Source organism: Capra hircus, chromosome 3 (assembly GCF_001704415.2).
Source record: "Capra hircus breed San Clemente chromosome 3, ASM170441v1, whole genome shotgun sequence".
NCBI classification, from domain to species: Eukaryota; Metazoa; Chordata; class Mammalia; order Artiodactyla; family Bovidae; genus Capra; species Capra hircus.
The window spans coordinates 26,981,318-27,001,102 of NC_030810.1; the positions used below are offsets into that span (position 1 = coordinate 26,981,318).

Consider the following 19,785-nt stretch of genomic DNA (forward strand, 5'->3'; position numbering starts at 1 on the left):
TTTTTTTAAGAGCTAAGTAGTCTATATCTCCAACCTTATATCCTGCCCTAACACTTTCCACGTCATTCATAACAAATGTGTTACAATGGATCACTGCGTTCCAAGGATCAATGCCTTTACATGTTGTTTCCTCTACTATCAAGGCCCGTCCCACTTCAACTAGCACTGTTTACCTATACTGCAAAAATCAGCTTAAGCTTCACCTGTTTCAGAAGACAGTTTGATATTTATATTCTCTGAGCACTCTCTATTATCTCACGTTTTCACAGTAATGTAATTTATATTCATTTATCTACATGTTACATTAGATAATGAATTCCTTGATGCTAATGACCAGGTCTTATTCACTTCTGTACCTTCAGATTTTGATACAATGCTAGACCAGAGATGACAATAACAGTGTGTTAAATTGACTTGGACAAATCTAATATCACTTTTAAAAGTAAATGCTCACAGATAATCAATAAACTTCTCCCTGCTGCCCTGAAAAGCCACTCTACATGCTATCTATAAGAACCCTGAAAGTTGGTTCTTCTGATAGCACTAATTTTCTGAACAAGAAGAGTGTGCCTCTGGAGGTGATATGCCTCCTACCACAAGAAGGGCACAACTGGAGTATTACTTAGCAATAAGAAAGAATGATATACCAATACCTACTACAATATGGATGAATCTTAAAATATACTAAGTGAAAGAAGTCAAACACAAAAGGCCACATGCTTCACGATTTCATTCATATAAAAGAGGCAATCTACAGAGAGAGAAACTAAATTAGTGGTTGGCAGTACCTAGGAGGACAGGATAATGAGTAGTGACTGCTAATGAGTATGGAATTTCTTTTAGAGGTGATAATATTCAAGATTTAGACAGTGGTAATATCTACACAATTTTATAAATACACTAAAAAACACTAAATTGTATATTTTTAAATAGCAAACATTATGGTATATGAATTGTATCTCAAAACATAAAAAGGTAAATGGGAGAAACTTTAAATATGACATGATAATAAGAACTTTGGAGAAAAATTAAAATGGTACAAGGAATAAGGAGTGCCAGAAGTAGAGGTAAGGGTTATAAATTTTAGATAAGCAAGCCAGCAAAAGGCTCAATGAGAAGGTGAAGGAGTAAGACAGCTAGCCATGTGGCCATCTGGAAGAACAGTGTTCCAGGCAAAGAAGAAAGCAAATACAAAAGACAATAGGTGACCATTTGCCTTCACATTTGAGGAACTGCAAGGAAATCAAGCTGTTGGAACAGAGAAAAAGGATAAGAAGTAGATAAATGAGAGCAGAGAAGCAGGGGGTAGTGTTGAAAATCACAAGGTCACAGCAAGGACACTAGCTTTTACTCTGATATATTGAAAACCACTGGAACATTCTGAATAGCAGTAACACAATCTGAATAATTTTAACAGGATCATTCTGGCTGCTATGTTGAAAACATAAGGAAGGGTGGTATAAGTGAAAAGTAAAAAGATGAGTTACTAATAGGTTCTGCTGCCAAAAGCATGATCCTGACCACCAGCAGCAGCAGTTTCATTCAGGAGCTTGTTAGAAATCCAGCATCATCAGACTCTTTCTAAATAAAAAACCCCAGAGAATGGAGCCCAAGAATCTGAATTTTAATACACTTCCCAGGTGATTCCTACACACATTAAAGCTTGAGAAGCCCAGATCTAGAATATTCTCCCTTCAAATATTTACCAGGAGCACTCTCTCACGTCTTTTCTTCAAATATTTGCTCTAATGTCACCTTCTCAGTGACAATTTAAATATGAAACACCACCACCAGACACAGCAGCATCATTCTTTCATTCTTTATGACCTTTCCTGTTTTATTTATATTTGTCACCATCTACCTTATTACATAATTCTGTTACTTACTATGTTTGCCATCTATTTCTTCCCACTAGAATATTAACTCCATAAGCGTAGTATTACCTGTTTTGTTCATTGTTATATTCTCAGTGACTAGATCAGTAACTGGCACAAGGCAGATATCACTCAAAATATTTTTTAAATTTATGAATAGAAAAAGGAGAAACTGTGTAACTGCTACACAGGAGCCAAAGTTGGACTCAATGAAAATTAATTCACTAATCAGGTGGGCCTGAGATTAATCAAAAGTCTATAACCTATGTTAAATTAAGTCCAAATAGACAATGACCTAGACAAAGAGATTTTATTCTATTTAATTTACAAAGGGGAAATATACATAAAAATTTAACTTACAAAATAGAAAAAAAAGTGCTACATAATTATGTATCAACATGACTTCAAGGCCAGTATTATACATATTGAAGAGAATTCTTTAAGCCCTTATTTATGAAATGATTACTATAACTCATTCTCATTACTTTGTTAAAACAAGTCTCCCAAAAGGACCTCTACTCAGTCTACTATCTTCCTTAAGCTAGTTCAACTTGTTTTCCACGTTAACAAACAACAAAACTGCACTTAATTGGAGAAATAATAATAATAAAGGATATTCATTGCCATTGTGCCTACTGTGTCAAGGACTACCTGAAACATTCTATCAATTATTTCACTTAACCTTTATAACAAAGGCAGCAGCACCTCCACTCTTTAAAAAAATGAGGAAACTGAAGATATGTTGTAAAGGATAGGCAGCTTATCCAAGATCACAAAGCTTTAAAGTGAGGAAGATAAGATTCAAAACCTATGAAATTTTACTCCAGAGCTCACTAGCTTAACTACCTCACTCTGTCACTTTATTTTGTCACCTTAAAAAAAAAAATCTTTAAATCATAGCTTTAACTAATTAAAGTGATCAGACCCTTGTAAGTGATCTCATACACCAGTATTTCCCAACTTTAGTCACATACTATCATGTTCAGATTTGCCATATCCAAAAACTTCCAGTATTATTATTTATTTGATATTGTCTTTAATTTGGCTTACTTTTTGGGGCCTTGTCCTAAGCCATATCTATAAAAGTATTAATTTTTTTTTACATACATACAGGTACCTCTACTAAATTAAAAAAAAAAGAGTCTGTCAATAAACCATTATCTGTGTACCACTAGAAACAAAAAGAAGTTATTTCTGAACTCTTTATTAGCATTTCTCAAAAAGTGGTAAATAATGACTTAAAAATAGCTTTTTCTAGTTATACATCAAGAAAAGGTTTTATTCTTTTAGCCACAGAAACATCAGGAAAAAAGACTGCCAGGGAAAATTCATTAATTTCAACAAAATTAAGATTACTCAAGAGACGTGGACAATATTTATAAGCAATTAATTAAAGCTAATATCAAGATCCCATTAGAAAATTAATTTTACATTGATAGTTCTCAAGTAAATTCCAACAGTGTCCTGACAAATCTCTGTTTTGTTCCCATCAAAGGATGTGCTACATTGTATCCCCAAAAATAGACACACACGTATATATGTGAACACAGTGCTACCTCTTTAGTGGCTTCTCAAAACACTCATAAAGTCCTATCATATCCTAAAGGCCCCTTACTCTCTAATTCTTGTGTGCCTTTTTCAGCTCCATCTTTTGCCACATTCCTCCTCAAGTCCTTGTTTCAGTCATATTAAATCTCGGTCACACCTGCAGTCTCACATTTGCATCATGCCTTTTCTAAACCCAAAGTCTAAAGGCTGTTGATGTTTAGTTACTAAGTTGTATCCGACTCTTTTGCCACCCCATGAACTGTAACAGCCTGCCATAGGCTCCTCTGTCCATGGGATTTCCCAAGCAAGAATACTGGAGTGGGTTACCATTTCTTTCTCCAGGGGATCTTTCCAACCCAGGGAATGAACCTGTGTCTCCTGCATTGGCAGGCAGATTCTTTACCACTGAGCCACCAGGGAAGCCCCAAAAGTCTAAATACCTCAATTAAATCATGTACTTTCTCAATTCTAAGTTTTTGGCACTAAACTAAATTACCACCTTACTTATCTGTAATACCTTCACCTAACTAGAAGCTTCCTTGAGACCTGGGGCTGTGTTCTTTTGGTTTTCCATTGTAAACACCTGACATATAATAGGAACTCAATACATGCATACACGTTTGGTGAATGAATGGGCATTGTATTACCAGGACCATTTAAAACCAGTATATGTATCTGTGTGTGTACCAACTACAGAAGCCACTAAATTCGTATTTTCGCAAGCTTTGTCCTATCATAATAAATGTTTTTCCATCTAAAGAATGTCTTTTTCATAGTTAAAATTGTTAAACTAGGAAAAAATTTAAAGAATATTAATATTAAAAAATCTCTCCAAAAATGTGACTTGTGGGATAATCTAAGTTTTACTTACTCAAATCATCTGATATGTCTTCAGTTCCTGAAGCACTATCATCAGAATCACCAGTATTATCTGTACACGTTTGCTGCTTCTGAGGTCGTTGTGAGTTTTCCATAGCAGATTTTTCTTCTTCTGCAACACCAGTATTCACTTTATCCAGAGAAGTAAAGGAACTTGGAATTTTTTTTCCAATGTGCTGTAATTCTGTCTGTCTCATGTTTTCTTTCAACAGTAAATTGGGTACCTTCTCAGCTTCTGTTGGCAGGCTGGGTACCTTTTCTGATTTCATCTGAGAACCAAGTGCTTTTTCTGCTTTCCTCTGTGAATTAAGTGTCTTTTCTGCTACTATTGCCTGTGAACTGGGTGTCTTTTCTGTTTTCACTGGTGAATTAGGTGACTTTGATGGTTTTTCTGTTTTTGCCTGTAAACTGGGTGCTCTTTCTACTTTTGCCTGAGAAACAGGTAACTTTTCTGCTTTCACTGGTGAATTAGGTGATTTTTTTGCTTTGCAGTGACTTTGATCTCGCAGGACTAAATCTTTACCTGGAACACTGGCAGCATTTACTTTACATGATTTAACTTCTGTTTTTTCTATACAAATATCATTTTGCTTATTTTTTTTACTACTATTCCTATTTGGAGAGTTGGTCCCAATTTCTTTTGTGGATTTATCATTTTTAGCTTTCAAAGTTTGATTAGTTATAACTTTAACTGCTTTGCTTTCTTCAGAAAGAGCCCAAGCATTCTTCTTTGGTTCATGATTTTCATTTTCAGAGGTCTTAGACTCTTCCATTATTTGAAAATCTGCTTCTTTCTATGATATTGTAAAGTGGCAGAGCTCCAGTAGTTTGAATTACTTCAAATCCAGTTTAGGCAAGCAAACTATTGGGTTAAGAAAAAACAACAACAACAAAAAATCTGTTATTTAAAATGCAAAAACCATTTTTTAAAAAGTGGTTAGACATTAAAAAAACCTTTTACAATTTACTTTCAAAACTGAATAGTAAAAAATAAAACATTTTAAACTCTGAAAACAATATGAGAAAGGGTTAATGCCCACTTAGTAAATAACAGCAAAATGCCCATAAAGGAGGTTCTAATGTAATTCTGGCAAATTACATCAAAACATAGGAATTTTAGAAGTAAAATGCTGTTTTACATTAAGCATTTCAACTAAAAGGGAAATAAAACTTGCAACTGATGTACCACAATTAACCTAAAAGAAAATGAAGCAAAAATAACACAACAAATTGGAAAAGACGCTGATTCTAGGAAAGACTTACAGCAAAAGAAGGGAATGGCAGAGGATGAAATGGTTAGATAGCATCATTAACTCAACAGACATGAATTTGAGCAAACTCCGGGAGATAGTGAAGGACAGGGAAGCCTGGGATGCTGCAGTCCAGGGGGATGCAAAGAGTCAGACATGACTTAGTGACTAAACACACACCCAGGTGGTAAGATCTTTCCCACATGACTTTCCTACTAAGTACTACCTGTTTATGTCATTAATCTACTTCTAACTTGACCCTTTAAACATGGGGAATCAACGTCAACAGACTTTTTCCATCTCCAAAGAACAAAGAAGTTTAATAAAAAATCTTCTGAAGTAAGAAACATTTAAAAAACCAATGGGAACTCAGTTTAAAAATGATAGTAATATTCTGTATGATGATATAATGTGGATATATGTCATTATACATTTGTCAAAAGCCACAGAATGGATATCTTTAAGACTGAACTCTAAAGTAAACTATGACTTTGGATGATAATGATGTGTCAATGTAGGTTCATCGATTATAACAAATGTACCATTCTAGTGCAGGGATGTTGATAGTGGGGGAAGCTATTCCTGTGTGGGGGAAGGGAGTTACATGGGCACTATAGTTGGATGGCATCACCAACCCAATGGACATGAGTTTGAGCAAGTTCCAGAAGATGGTGGAGGACAAGGAAGCCTGGTGTGCTGCAATCCATGGGGTCACAAAGAGTCGGACGTGACGGAACAACTGAACAACAACAATGTACTTTCTGCCCAACTATATGGTGAAACTAAAACTGCTCTAAAAGAATAATGTTTACAAAAAGATAGTAATAATGAACAAAAAGTCAGAACCAATTTTTTTCTAAAATATTAAAAGAACTATTATACTTTTACCCCAGAGTACAAACTATAAACAAATCAAAATATTACATTTTATAGCCCCTCTATACGAGAAATAGCTTGTATACTATGTATTATGGAAATCAGGATTTTTTTTTCACTTTTCAGTTTGTCCTATATGCCTTAAATTGATACTTAAATTTACACCTCTAAACAAAGATTAAAAACATGAATAAAAATTAGTCACCAAAAGCAAACTGCATGTAGCACTTTTGATTTAACTTGGTTAATTCATTAAATAACAAATTTGGACAGTCAAACACTTCTAATCATATAACTATACATCATTTTAAAACAAAAATACTATCTAAATTCAAAAGATCAGAACACAATTCATTTACTCCAAACTATGTTTATGTCAAAGCGTATTTTCAAAAAAAGGAAAGAAATCAAACTTACCATTTATGTCTTCACTGAAAAATCTTATTCAACTTGGTGTGTGTGCATGCTCAGTTGTGTCCGACTCGACCCCACAGACTGTAGCCTGCCAGGCTCCTCTGTCCATGGGATTTTCCTGGCAAGAATATTGGAGTGGGTTGCCATTTCCTCCTCCAGGCAATCTTCACCACCCAGGGATCGAATCTGAGTCTCCGGTCTCCTGCACTGGCAGGCAGATTCTTTACCACTGAGCCATCTGGGATTACTAATTCTACAAACCTACTTGGACCTCGCTTTTATAATTCCTGTTGTAGTACAGTCCTCTATGTTCTCTGCCTTCATCTCTGTTCAGATTAATATTATCTTTTATTTTAGAAACCTACTAGGTAGATAAGCAACAAGGATGTATTGCATAGCACAGGAAATTACAGCCATTATCTTGTGATAACTTTCAATGGAGTATAAACTCTAAAAACACTGAATCACTATGCTGCATACCTGAAACTAATATTGTAAATAAAATATATTTCAATTAAAAAAATTTTACTAGGCTTTTCTTTTTAAATTATTCTTTTTTTTCTTTTTCCCTCCTGTGTCCTCACATGGTTGTCCCTCTGTCTCTAAATTATTCCATAATATTTAAAGGAATTAATTAAAACTTAAGCCAAAGCCATATTAGATTTTCACCATTAATTTCTTTTTTGACTAACATTATTTTCCAGTAAAAAGCTGGAATTATAGCACTTTTACCTATAAAAGAATGTTTTGCTCCTGGATTTTTGATATTTAAATTTAATACATTTTTCTTTTATAATTCTTGATAAAGTTTTTTTTTACAGACCTGTCAAAACAGCTGTCAAACATATATAATTTCTTGTAGAAACTAGTGCAGGTTCCTAATTTTAAAAATAAAAATGGGCTCTATTCTAAAGTACTAGCTTAACCTTATCCAGTAACCAAATTATTTTAAATTTTGCTATTCTATGATAACAACTCTAATAATTTTGTAGACGTCATCTTACTGACAAAAGCCTAAACAATAAAGACCTGATATAGCAAAGGTGATCCACAATTCTGTTTATAAAACTTTTTAGACACACTATTCCTCTACTCAAAAAGAAAAAAAGAACAGAAAAACCTCTATAAATCAAGTTTGTATGTATAAATAAAAGCTACAAAGATTTTTCTTTAAAATCAATCTACTGAATATAGATAAATGCAACCAAGGAGTTAAAAGACTGAAAAATCACCAGGTTTCACTTTCAGTGAGCAATGTGTTTCACATAACTGAAACAACATTTACATTTTTAATAGGAATAATGTATTAAAAAACATACCTCAGTTATTTTCTGATCTTCCCCACTTTTTCTTATACGAGTGGCAAATGTCCTCTTGCTTCCAAAAAAAGCTGAGGTAATTTGACAGCAAAATAGCTATTTTTAACTTTTTCTTTTAAGCTATCAACAATATGGGCTTCCCAGCTGGCACTAGTGGTAAAGAACCCATCTGCCAATTCAAGAGACTCAAGTTTGATCCCTGGGTCAGGAATGCCCCCTAGAGAAGGAAATGGCACACACTCCATATTCTTGTCTGGAGAATCCCATGAACAGAGGAGCCTGGAGGACTACAGTCCACAGAGCTGGACACAACTGAAGCAACGTAACATGCAGGCATCAAGAGTATAAAATTCTCCCCAAAGCTACATCCCTAGAAATGAAGTTCTCTCTGAGAACACAATGCTTTGAAAATAAGATTCACTGCTTCTCAGCGCACAATCAGCAAAATTGGTTGAAACAAATAAAAATGTCAGACTTTCCAGTTCCTGGGTTTTTTTTTTATAATGCAGTAATAAGTATTAATTGAGATTTTAACCTTAAATAATCAATTATTAACAAGAAAATACAGATAATTTTTAACAAATTTAAGTGTCTGATATAGAAAACAATAGCATTCAGAATGTATTCCATGCAATTTTTAGTAAATCATTAAACATCAATCCATTTCCTACTTCTAGTTCTAATCATGTCTTCTACCTTCCTTGAATCCTTACCATCAATGACTACCACAATGATATGTACTTAATAAACATTTAAAATCACTAACAATGAAAAGAATATCTACTCCAGTCTGATGTCTTTACATCATTCTTTTCCTGCTGCAAACTAAAGTCTTCAGCAGAAATTGGAATTTTTTCAAGAGAAGTTTTTGATGCCTTTCTGTAATTATCCATCATTCAATTGGCAGGCTGACCACAAGTTCTGGGGCCTGAAACTTAAAACTGTTGTTTGGATACATTAACTGAGAAAGTTTACCTGAAATAACTGTTGCATAATTAATGGAAAAGCTGTATCACAGAAAGGGTTACGTTACTGCTCAAGTAACCCTTCATGGGATAGACAAAGGAAACTATTTTAATGCATAATTACAGAAAGTTATCCAAAGTTCCTACTACTTTGGAAAGAAAAATTATATGATGAGTCAATTTCAGCTAAGGCCTCCAACCCCTGGTTCAAACAGTCTGCCTACAATGCAGGAGACCTGGGTTTGATTCCTGGGTGGGGAAGATCCCCTGGAGAAGGGAATGGCAACTCACTCTAGTATCTTGCCTGGAGAATCCCATGGATAGAAGAGCTTGGCAGGCTACAGTCTATGGAGTTGCAAAGAGTGGAACATGACTGAGAGTCTAACACTTTCACTTTTCCAACACCTGAGGCCCACTAGTTACTTACTGAGTGACATTAAACAAGAGACACTGATCCTCTCTAAGTCATTTCTAAATTATAAAATAAACCAGTCTATTCCAACTAAGATGTTATAATTCAATGATCCTAAAACACAGTGATGCTAATGTTATATTGGTTCTGATAATTTTACAACTACAGAAAATCACCAAGAACCTCTCAGTTCCCATAAAGACACAGCTTTTGTACAGATGTTAACCAGACTTATTATGGTGATCATTTCCCAATATACTTGAATACGGAATCAGTATATTGTACGTTTGTGCTAGGTCACTTCAGTTCACTTCTGCGACCCAGGACTGTATGCACTGTAGTCCTCCAGGATTCTCTGTCCATCACCATATCCTGGAGCTTGCTCAAACTCATGTCTATCCAGTCAGTAATGCCATCCAACATCTCATCTTCTGTCTCTTTCTCCTCCTGCCTTCAATCTTTCCCAACATCAGGGTCTTTTCCAATGAGTCAGTTTTTCCCATTAGGTGGCCAAAGTACTGGAGGCTCAGCTTCAACATCAGTCCTTCCAATAAATATTCAGGACTGACTTCCTTTAGGATGGACTGGTTTGATCTCCTTGCAGTCCAAGGGACTCTCAAGTCTTCTCCAACACTACAGTTCAAAAGCATCAATTCTTCGCCACTCAACTGTCTTTATGGTCCAACTCTCATATCCATAACATGACTACTGGAAAAACCACAGCTTTGACTATATGGACCGTTGTAGGCAAAGGAATGTCTCTGCTTTTTAATATGCTGTCTGTTTATCATAGCTTTTCTTACAAGGAAAAGGAAAGTGAAAGTCACTCAGTTGTGTCTGACTCTTTGCAACCCCATGGACTGTACAGTCCATGGAATACTCCAGGCCAGAATACTGGAGTGGGTAGCCTTTCCCTTCTCCAGGGGAATCTTCCCAACCCAGGGACCAAACCCAGGTCTCCCACACTGCATGCAGATTCTTTACCAGCTGAGCCACAAGGGAAGCCCAAGAATACTGGAGTGGGTAGCCTATCTCTTCTCCAGCAGATCTTCCCAACCCAGGAATCAAACTGGTGTCTTCTGCATTGCAGGCGGATTCTTTACCAACTGAGCTATCAGGAAAGCCCTCTTCCAAGGAGCAAGCGTCTTTTAATTTCATGACTGCAGTCACCATCTGTAGTGATTTTGGAGCCCAAGAAAACAAAGCTCAATGGTAAAGAATCCACCTGCCAGGCAGGAGACATGGGTTCGATCCCTGGTCTGGGAAGATCCCACATGCTGCAGAGCAACTAAGCCCATGAGCCACAACTACTGACGCTGTGCTCTACAGCCCGAGTCGCGACTACTGAAGCCCAGGCACCCTAGAGCCTGTGCTCTGCAACAAGAGAAGCCACTGCAGTGAGAAGCCCACACACCACAACCAGAGAGTAGCCTCTGCTTGCCTGAACTAGAGGGAAAGTCCACACAATGAAAACCCAACAAAGCCAAAAATAAAAAAGTAAATAATTACTTTAAATGTAAATGAGTTAGCCTCTTCAATTAAAGGCAAAGATGGGAAAACTAAATGAAAAAACATAGGATCCATCCACCATCTATCTACAAGAGTGTAAGAGATTCACTTTAGAGGCAGAAGCAGAGGTTGAAAGTAGAGTCTGGAAAAAGATATTCCATGAAAACAGTAATCAAAATAGAGCTGAACTGGCTATATAATTGTCAGGAAAAAAATATACTTTAAGTCAAAACAGGTAACAACAGACAAAGAAGGGCATTATATACTGATAAAAAATTTTAATCCAGCAAAAGCATAAAATAATTATAAACATATATGAACCTAATAACAGCCCCCAAAATAGGAAGCAAAAATTAACAAAATTTAAAATAGCCAGTTCTATGACAATGGCTGGATCCCTATCAAACTACCCATGACATTTTTCACAGAACTAGAATAATCCTAAAATTTATATGGAACCAAAAAAGACCCAGAATTGCCAAAGCAATCCTGAAGAAAAAGAACAAAGCAGGAAGCATAACCACCCTAGACTTCAGATAATACTACAAAGCAACAGTAATCAAAACAGCATGATATTGGCACCAAAAAAAGACTTATGGATCAATGGAATAGAACAGAGAGCCCAAAAATAAACCCACACACCTACTGTCAATTAATTGTCAACAAAGGAAGCAAGAATATACAATGGGATAAAAGACAGTGATATTAGAGGATTTCCCTGGTGGTCTAGCAACTAAGACCCTGTGCTCCCAATGCAGCGGGCCCAGGTTCAATTCCTAGTAGGGGAACTGGATCCCACATGCCATAACTAAGACTTTGTATGCTGCAACTAAAGATCCCACATGCCACAATAAATAAATAAAAATGAATAAAAATTTTTTAAGTGGTGTTGAGAAAGTTGGACAGCCACATATAAGTCAATAAAGTTAGAACACAATCTCTAACCATTAACAGAAATAAACTCAAAATGACTTACAGACTTAACGATTTTAGACATTAACATCATAAAACTCCCAGAAGAAAACATGGGTGGAATATTCTCTGACATAAATCATATCAGTATTTTAGATCAGTCTCTTAATGCAACAGAAATAAAAATAAAAATAAACAAACAGGACCTAATCAAATTTACAAGCCTTGGCATACCAAAGGAAACCATAAATGAAACAAAAAGACAACCTACAGAACGGGAAAAAATATTTGCAAATGATGAGACCAACAAGGGCTTAATTTCCAAATTATACAAAAAGTTCATACAACAACAAAACAAACAATCCAATCGAAAAATGAACAGAAGATCTAAAACAGACATTTCTCCAAACAAGACATACAGATGGCCAAAAAACACATGAAAAGATGCTCAACATCGCTAATTATCAGAGAAATGTAAATCAAAACTATAATCAGGTACCACCTCACACCAGTCAGAATGGCCATCATCAAAAAGTCTACAAACAACAAATGCTGGAGAGGGTGAAGACAAAAGGGAACCCTCCTACACTATTGATGGGAACACAAGTTGGTGCGACAACTATGGAAACCCCTCAGAAAACCAAAAATAGAGCTATCATTTGTTGTTCTTGTTGTTCAGTCACTAAGCTGTGTCCAACAAAATGGACTGCAGCACACCAGGCTCCTCTGTCATCCACCATCTCCCAAAGTTTGTTCAAACTCATGTCCATTGAATCAGTGATGCTATCCAGCCTTCTCATCCTCTGCTGCCCCCTTCTCCTTTTCTCTTCAATCTTCCCCAGCATCAGAGTCTTTTCCAATGAGCCAGCTCTTCCCATCAGGTGGCCAAAGTATTGGTACTGCAGCATCTGTCTGTCCAGTTAATATTCAGGGTTGATTTCCTTTAGGATTGACTGGTTTGATCTCCTTGCTGTCCAAGGGACTCTTAAGAATCTTCTCCAGCACTACAATTCAAAAGTATCAATTCTTTGGCATTCAGCCTTCTTTATAGTCCAACTCTCATATCCATACATGACTACTAGAAAACCACAGCTTTAACTATAAGGACCTTTGTCAGCAAAGCCATGTCTCTGCTTTTCAGTTTATTGTCTAAGTTTGTCATAGCTTTCCTTCCAAGGAGCAAACGTCTTTTAACTTCATGCCTGCTGCAGTGATTTTGGCATCCAAGAAAATAAAATCTGTCTCTGCTTTCACTTTTTTCCCTTCTATTTGCCATTAAGTGATGGGACCGGATGCCATTATCTGGGCTTTTTTATGCTGAATTTCAAGCTAGCTTTTTCACCCTCTTTCACCCTCATTAAGAGGCTCTTTAGTTCCTCTTCACTTTCTGCCATTAGGTGGCATCATCTGCATATCTGAGGTTGTTGACATTTCTCCCAGCAATTGTGATTCCCGCTTGTGATACATCCAGCATGGTATTTCACATGATGTACTCTGTATATAAGTTAAATAAGCAGGGTGATAATATACAGCCTTGTCATAACCCTTTCCCAATTTTGAAGCAGTCTGTTGTTCCATGTCCAGTTCTAACTGTTGCTTCTTGACCTGCACATAGATATCTCAGGAGACAAGTAAGGTGGTCTGGTACTCTTATCTCTTTAATAATTTTCCACAGTTTGTTGTGATTCACACAATGAGGAAGATGTTTTTCTGGAATTCCCTTGCTTTCTCCATGATTCAACAAATGTTGGCAATTTGATCTCTGGTTCCTCTACCTTCTCTAAATAAATTCAGCTTGAACATCTGCAAGTTCTCAGTTCCTGTACTGCTGAAGCCTAGCTTGAAGAATTTTGAGCATAGCCTTGCCAGCATGTGAAATGAGCTGAACTGTATGGCAGTTTGAACATACTCAACTGAACACAGAGTTCCAGAGAATAGCAAGAAGAGATAAGAAGGCCATCTTAAGTGAACAATGCAAAGACATAGAAGAAAACAATAGAATGGGAAAGACCAGAGATCTCTTCAAGAAAACTGGAGATATCAAGAGAACATTTCATGCAAGGATGGGTACCATAAAAGGACAGAAACAGGAAGACCTAACAGAAGCAGAAGAGGTTAAGAAGAGGTGGCAAGAATACACAGAATAACTATACAAAAAAGGTCTTAATGACCCAGGTAACCATGGTGGTATGGTCACTCACCTAGAGATGGACATCCTGGAGTGGCATGTCAGGTGGGCCTTAGAAAGCATTACTATGAACAAAACTAGCGGAGGTGACAGAATACCAGGTGTGCTGTTTAAAACTGTAAAACAGCTACCATAAGATCCAGCAATCCACTCCAGGGCATATAACTAGACAAAGCTATAATTCAAAAGATACACGCATTTGTATCTTCACAGCAGCACTCTTCACCATAGTAAAGGATGGAAACAACCTAAATGACCATTGACAGATGAATGGATGAAGAGTGGTACACATATGCAAGGGAATATTAATCTGCCATTAAAAAGAACAGCATTATGCCATTCGCAACAGTTAGAACTGGACATGGAACAACAGACTGGTTCTAAACTGGGAAAGGAGTATGTCAAGGCTGTATATTGCCACCCTGCTTATTTAACTTCTATGCAGAGTACATTATGAGAAATACCATGCTGGATGAATCAAAGCTGGAATCAAGATTGCCAGGAGAAATATCAGTAACCTCATATATGCAGATGACACCATCCTTAGAGCAGAAAGTGAAGAAGAACTAAAGAGCCTCTTGATGAAAGTGAAAGAGGAGAGTGAAATAGTTGGCATAAAGCTCAACATTCAGAAAACTAACATCATGGCATCTGGCCCCATCACTTATCAGCAAGTAGATGGGGAAACAGTGGAAACAATGACAGATTTTATTTCCTTTGGCTCCAAAAATCACTATACATGGTGACTGCAGCCATGAAATTAAAAGATGCTTGCTCCTTGGAAGAAAAGTTATGACCAACCTAGACAGCATATTAAAAAGCAGAGACATTACTTTGCCAACAAAGTTCCGGCTTGGCAAAGCTATGGTTTTTCCAGTAGTCAGGAATGGATGTAAGAGTTGGACTATAAAGAAAGCTGAGCACCGAAGAATCGATGCTTTTGAACTGTGGTGTTGGAGAAGACTCTTCAGAGTCCCTTGGACTTGCAAGGAAGTCCAACCAGTCCATCCTAAAGGATATCAGTGCTGAATATTCATTGGAAGAACTGATGCTGAAGCTGAAACTCCAATACTTTGGCCACCTGATGTGAAGAACTGACTGATTTGAAAAGATCCTGAAGCTGGGAAAGATTGAAGGTGGGAGGAGAAGGGGACAACAGAGGATGAGATGGTTGGATGCCATCACTGACTCAATGGACATGTGCTTCAGTAGACTCCAGGAGTTGGTGATGGACAGGGAGGCCTGGTGTGCTGCAGTCCATGGGGTCACAAAGAGTCATATACAACTGAGCTACTGAACTAAACTGATGCCATTTGCAGCCCAGAGATTGTCATACTGTGTGAAGTCAGTCAGACACAGAAAAACAAACAGTATATGATATCACTTATATCTGAAATCTAAACAAAAAGGTAGGGTACAAATGAACTTATTTAGAAAACAGAAGCAGAATTACAAACATAGAAAACAAACTTATGATTACCTGAGGATGAGGGGAGGGAGAGAGGGATAAATTGGGAGATTGGGACTGACATATACATAGTACTATATATAAAACAGAGAACTAATAAGAACCTGTATGTCACAAGGAACTCTACTCAATACCCTGTAACAACTTATATGGGAGAAGAATCTCTAAAATAGAGTTCACTTCAGTTCAGTCGTTCAGTCGTGTCAGACTCTTTGCGACCCCATGAATCACAGCACGTCAGGCCTCCCTGTTCATCGCCATCTCCCGGAGTTCACACAGACTCACGTCCATCGAGTCAGTGATACCATCCAGCCATCTCACCCTCGGTCATCCCCTTCTCCTCCTGCACCCAATCCCTCCCAGCATCAGAGTCTTTTCCAATGAGTCAACTCTTCACATGAGGTGGCCAAAGTACTGGAGTTTCAGCTTCAGCATCATTCCTTCCAAAGAAATCCCAGGGCTGATCTCCGTCAGAATGGACTGGTTGGATCTCCTTGCAGTCCAAGGGACTCTCAAGAGTCTTCTCCAACACCATAGGTTCAAAAGCATCAATTCTTCGGCGCTCAGTCTTCTTCACAGTCCAACTCTCACATCCATACATGACTACTGGAAAAACCATAGCCTTGACGAGACGGACTTTAGTCGGCAAAGTAATGGCCTGCTTTCGAATATACTATCTAGGCTGCTCATAACTTTTCTTCCAAGGAGTAAGAGTCTTTTAATTTCATGGCTGCAATCACCATCTGCAGTGATTTTGGAGGCCAAAAAAATAAAGTCTGACACTGTTTCCACTGTTTCCCCATCTATTTCCCATAAGTGATTGGACGGGATGCCATGATCTTCGTTTTCTGAATGTTGAGCTTTAAGCCAACTTTTTCACTCTTCTCTTTCACTTTCATCAAGAGGCTTTTTAGCTCCTCGTCGCTTTCTGCCATAAGGGTGGTGTCATCTGCATATCTGAGGTTATTGGTATTTCTCCCGGCAATCTTGATTCCAGCTTGTGTTTCTTCCAGCCCAGCGTTTCTCATGATGTACTCTGCATAGAAGTTAAATAAGCAGGGTGACAAGATACAGCCTTGATGTACTCCTTTTCCTCTTTGGAACCAGTCTGTTGTTCCATGTCCAGTTCTAACTGTTGCTTCCTGGCCTGCATACAGATTTCTCAAGAGGCAAGTCAGGTGGTCTGGTATTTCCATCTCTTTCAGAATTTTCCACAGTTTGTTGTGATCCACACAGTCAAAGGCTTTGGCATAGTCAATAAAGCAGAAATAGATGTTTTTCTGGAACTCTCTTGCTTTTTCTATGATCCAGCAGATGTTGGCAATTTGATCTCTGGTTCCTCTGCCTTTTCTAAAACCAGCTTGAACATCAGGGAGTTCATGGTTCACGTATTGCTGAAGTCTGGCTTGGAGAATTTTGAGCATTACTTTACTAGCGTGTGAGATGAGTGCAACTGTGCAGTAGTTTGAGCATTCTTTTGCATTGCTTTTCTTTGGGATTGGAATGAAAACTGACCTGTTCCAGTCCTGTGGCCACTGCTGAGTTTTCCAAATGTGCTGGCATATTGAGTGCAGCACTTTGACAGCATCACCTTTCAGGATTTGAAATAGCTCAACTGGAATTCCATCACCTCCACTAGCTTTGTTTGTAGTGATGCTTTCTAAGGCCCACTTGACTTCACATGCCAAGATGTCTGGCTCTAGATTAGTGATCACATCATCATGATTATCTTGGTCATGAAGCTCTTTTTTGTACAGTTCTTCCATGTATTCTTGCCACCTCTCCTTAGTATCTTCTGCTTCTGTTAGGTCCATACCATTTCTGTCCTTTATCGAGCCCATCCTTGCATGAAATGTTCCCTTGGTACCTCTGATCTTCTTGAAGAGATCTCTAGCCTTTCCCATTCTGTTGTTTTCCTCTATTTCTTTGCATTGATCGCTGAAGAAGCCTTTCTTATCTCTCCTTGCTATTCTTTGGAACTCTGCTTTCAGACACTTGTATCTTTCCTATTCTCCTTTCCTTTTCGCCTCTCTTCTTTTCACAGCTATTTGTAAGGCCTCCCCAGATAGCCATTTTGCTATTTTGCATTTCTTTTCCATGGGGATGGTCTTGATCCCTGCCTCCTGTACAATGTCATCAACCTCATTCCATAGTTCATCAGGTACTCTATCTATCACATCTAGGCCCTTAAATCTATTTCTCACTTCCACTGTATAATCATAAGGGATCTGATTTAGGTCATACCTGAATGGTCTATCGGTTTTCCCTACTTTCTTCAATTTAAGTCTGAATTTAGTAATAAGGAGTTCATGATCTGAGCCACAGTCAGCTCCTGGTCTTGTTTTTGTTGACTGTATAAAGCTTCTCCATCTTCACTTTGCTGTAAACCTGACATTAATACATCGTAAATCAACTGTACTCCAATAAAAAAAATTTTTTAAAGATGTAGTACATATATATAATGGAATACTATTGAGTCATAAGAAAGAACAAAATAAATAATACCATTTACAGCAGCATGGCTGCAACTAGAGATTATCATACTACATGAAGGAAGTCAGAAAAAACAAATATTGTATGATATCACTTATATAGATATATATCTGTGTGTGTGTGTACAATCTAAAATATAACACAAATGAACCTAACTATGAAGCAGAAGCAGACACAAAGACATAGAGAATAGACTTGTGGTTGCCAAAGGAGAAGGGACTGTGTGGGGGGATGGACTGGATGGACTGGAAGTTTGGGGTTAATAGATGCAGAAGTGAGAGGCATCACTGACTCGATGTATGCGAGTCTGACTGAACTCCGGGAGTTGGTGATGGACAGGGAGGCCTGACGTGCTGTGATTCATGGGGTCGCAAAGAGTCGGACACGACTGAGCAACTGAACTGACCTGACCTGATTACATATGGAGTAGACTGAGAACAGGGTTTTACTGTATAGTACAGGGAATTACATTCAATATCCTGGGATAAAACACAATGGAAAAGAATATTAAAAAGAATGTGTGTGTGTGTGTGTATAGATAGATATACACATATATATAACTGAGTCACTCTTGTATAGCAAAAAGTAAATCAACTACACTTCAATTAAATAAGTAAATACATTAATTGGAGACTTTAATACCTAACTTTCAATAATGGTTACAGCAGTAGTAGTAGTGTTAGTCACTCAGTCGTGTCTGACTCTTTTTGACTCAATGGATTGTAGCCCACCAGGCTCCTCTGTCCATGGGATTCTCCAGACAAGAATACTGGAGTGGGGTGCCAGTTCCTTCTCCAGAGGATTGTCCCAACCTAGGGATCGAACCTGGGTCTCCTGCATTGCAGACAGATTCTTTACTGTCTGAGCTACAGGGAAGATACCTATGGTTAGAGCAACCAGACAGAAAACCTAAAGAAACAGAGGACTTAAATAACACTGTACAATGAGACCTAACAGATAGATCCAGATGACTCAACACAACATCAGCAGAGTACACAAGGGACATACTCAAGGACAGACTATTTTGTTAGGCCACAAAACAAGTCTTAATAAATGTGAAAAAACTGAAATTATACAAATTATCTTTTCTTATCACAACAGACTGAAATTAGAAATCAAATCAGTAACAAGAAAAAACTGGAAAATTCACAAATATGTGAAGTTAAACAAAGGGCTCAACCAACCAATGAGTGAAAGAAGAAATCACAAGGACAATTAGAAAATACTTCAAGACAAATGAAAACAATGTATTTTTTAAAAACAATGTATTATTTTACCATAAATTTTCAAATGAAAACAAAAGGATATTTAATATAATTTTAAAAAATAAGGACTATAAAATAATTCTATGAACAACTGTACATCAACAAACTGGATAAGGTAGATGGGATGACAAATTCCTACCAACACACAAATTACCAAAACTGGGTCAAGAACAAATATAAAACCAGAATACACCTATAACAAGTAGATTGAATAAATAATCAAAAATCCCTTAACAAAAAAACTCAGAATCAGAAGGCTATACCACTGAAGTCTATTTAATATGTAAAGAATTAACGTCAATCCTTCTCATACTTCTGAAAAACTGCAAAGGACGGAACATTTCCTAACTGATTCTGAGGCCAGTGTTACTCTGATTCTCTGAACACACATGCAAAAAATCATCAGTGAAATA

At 37.3% G+C, this 19,785-nt stretch overlaps 1 protein-coding gene across 3 annotated transcripts in view; it reads right to left on the reverse strand.

Moving 5' to 3' along the window:
• Positions 1-19,785, reverse strand: part of ZCCHC11 (zinc finger CCHC-type containing 11) — a 196,784-nt gene that overhangs the window by 96,284 nt on the left and 80,715 nt on the right. For all 3 annotated transcript variants that reach the window (XM_005678404.3, XM_018044181.1, XM_018044190.1), the window contains one exon: positions 4,294-5,163. In XM_005678404.3, the coding sequence (XP_005678461.2) occupies positions 4,294-5,074 (781 nt within the window). In that variant the 5' untranslated portion in view covers positions 5,075-5,163. The remainder of the gene's footprint in view (positions 1-4,293; positions 5,164-19,785) is intronic.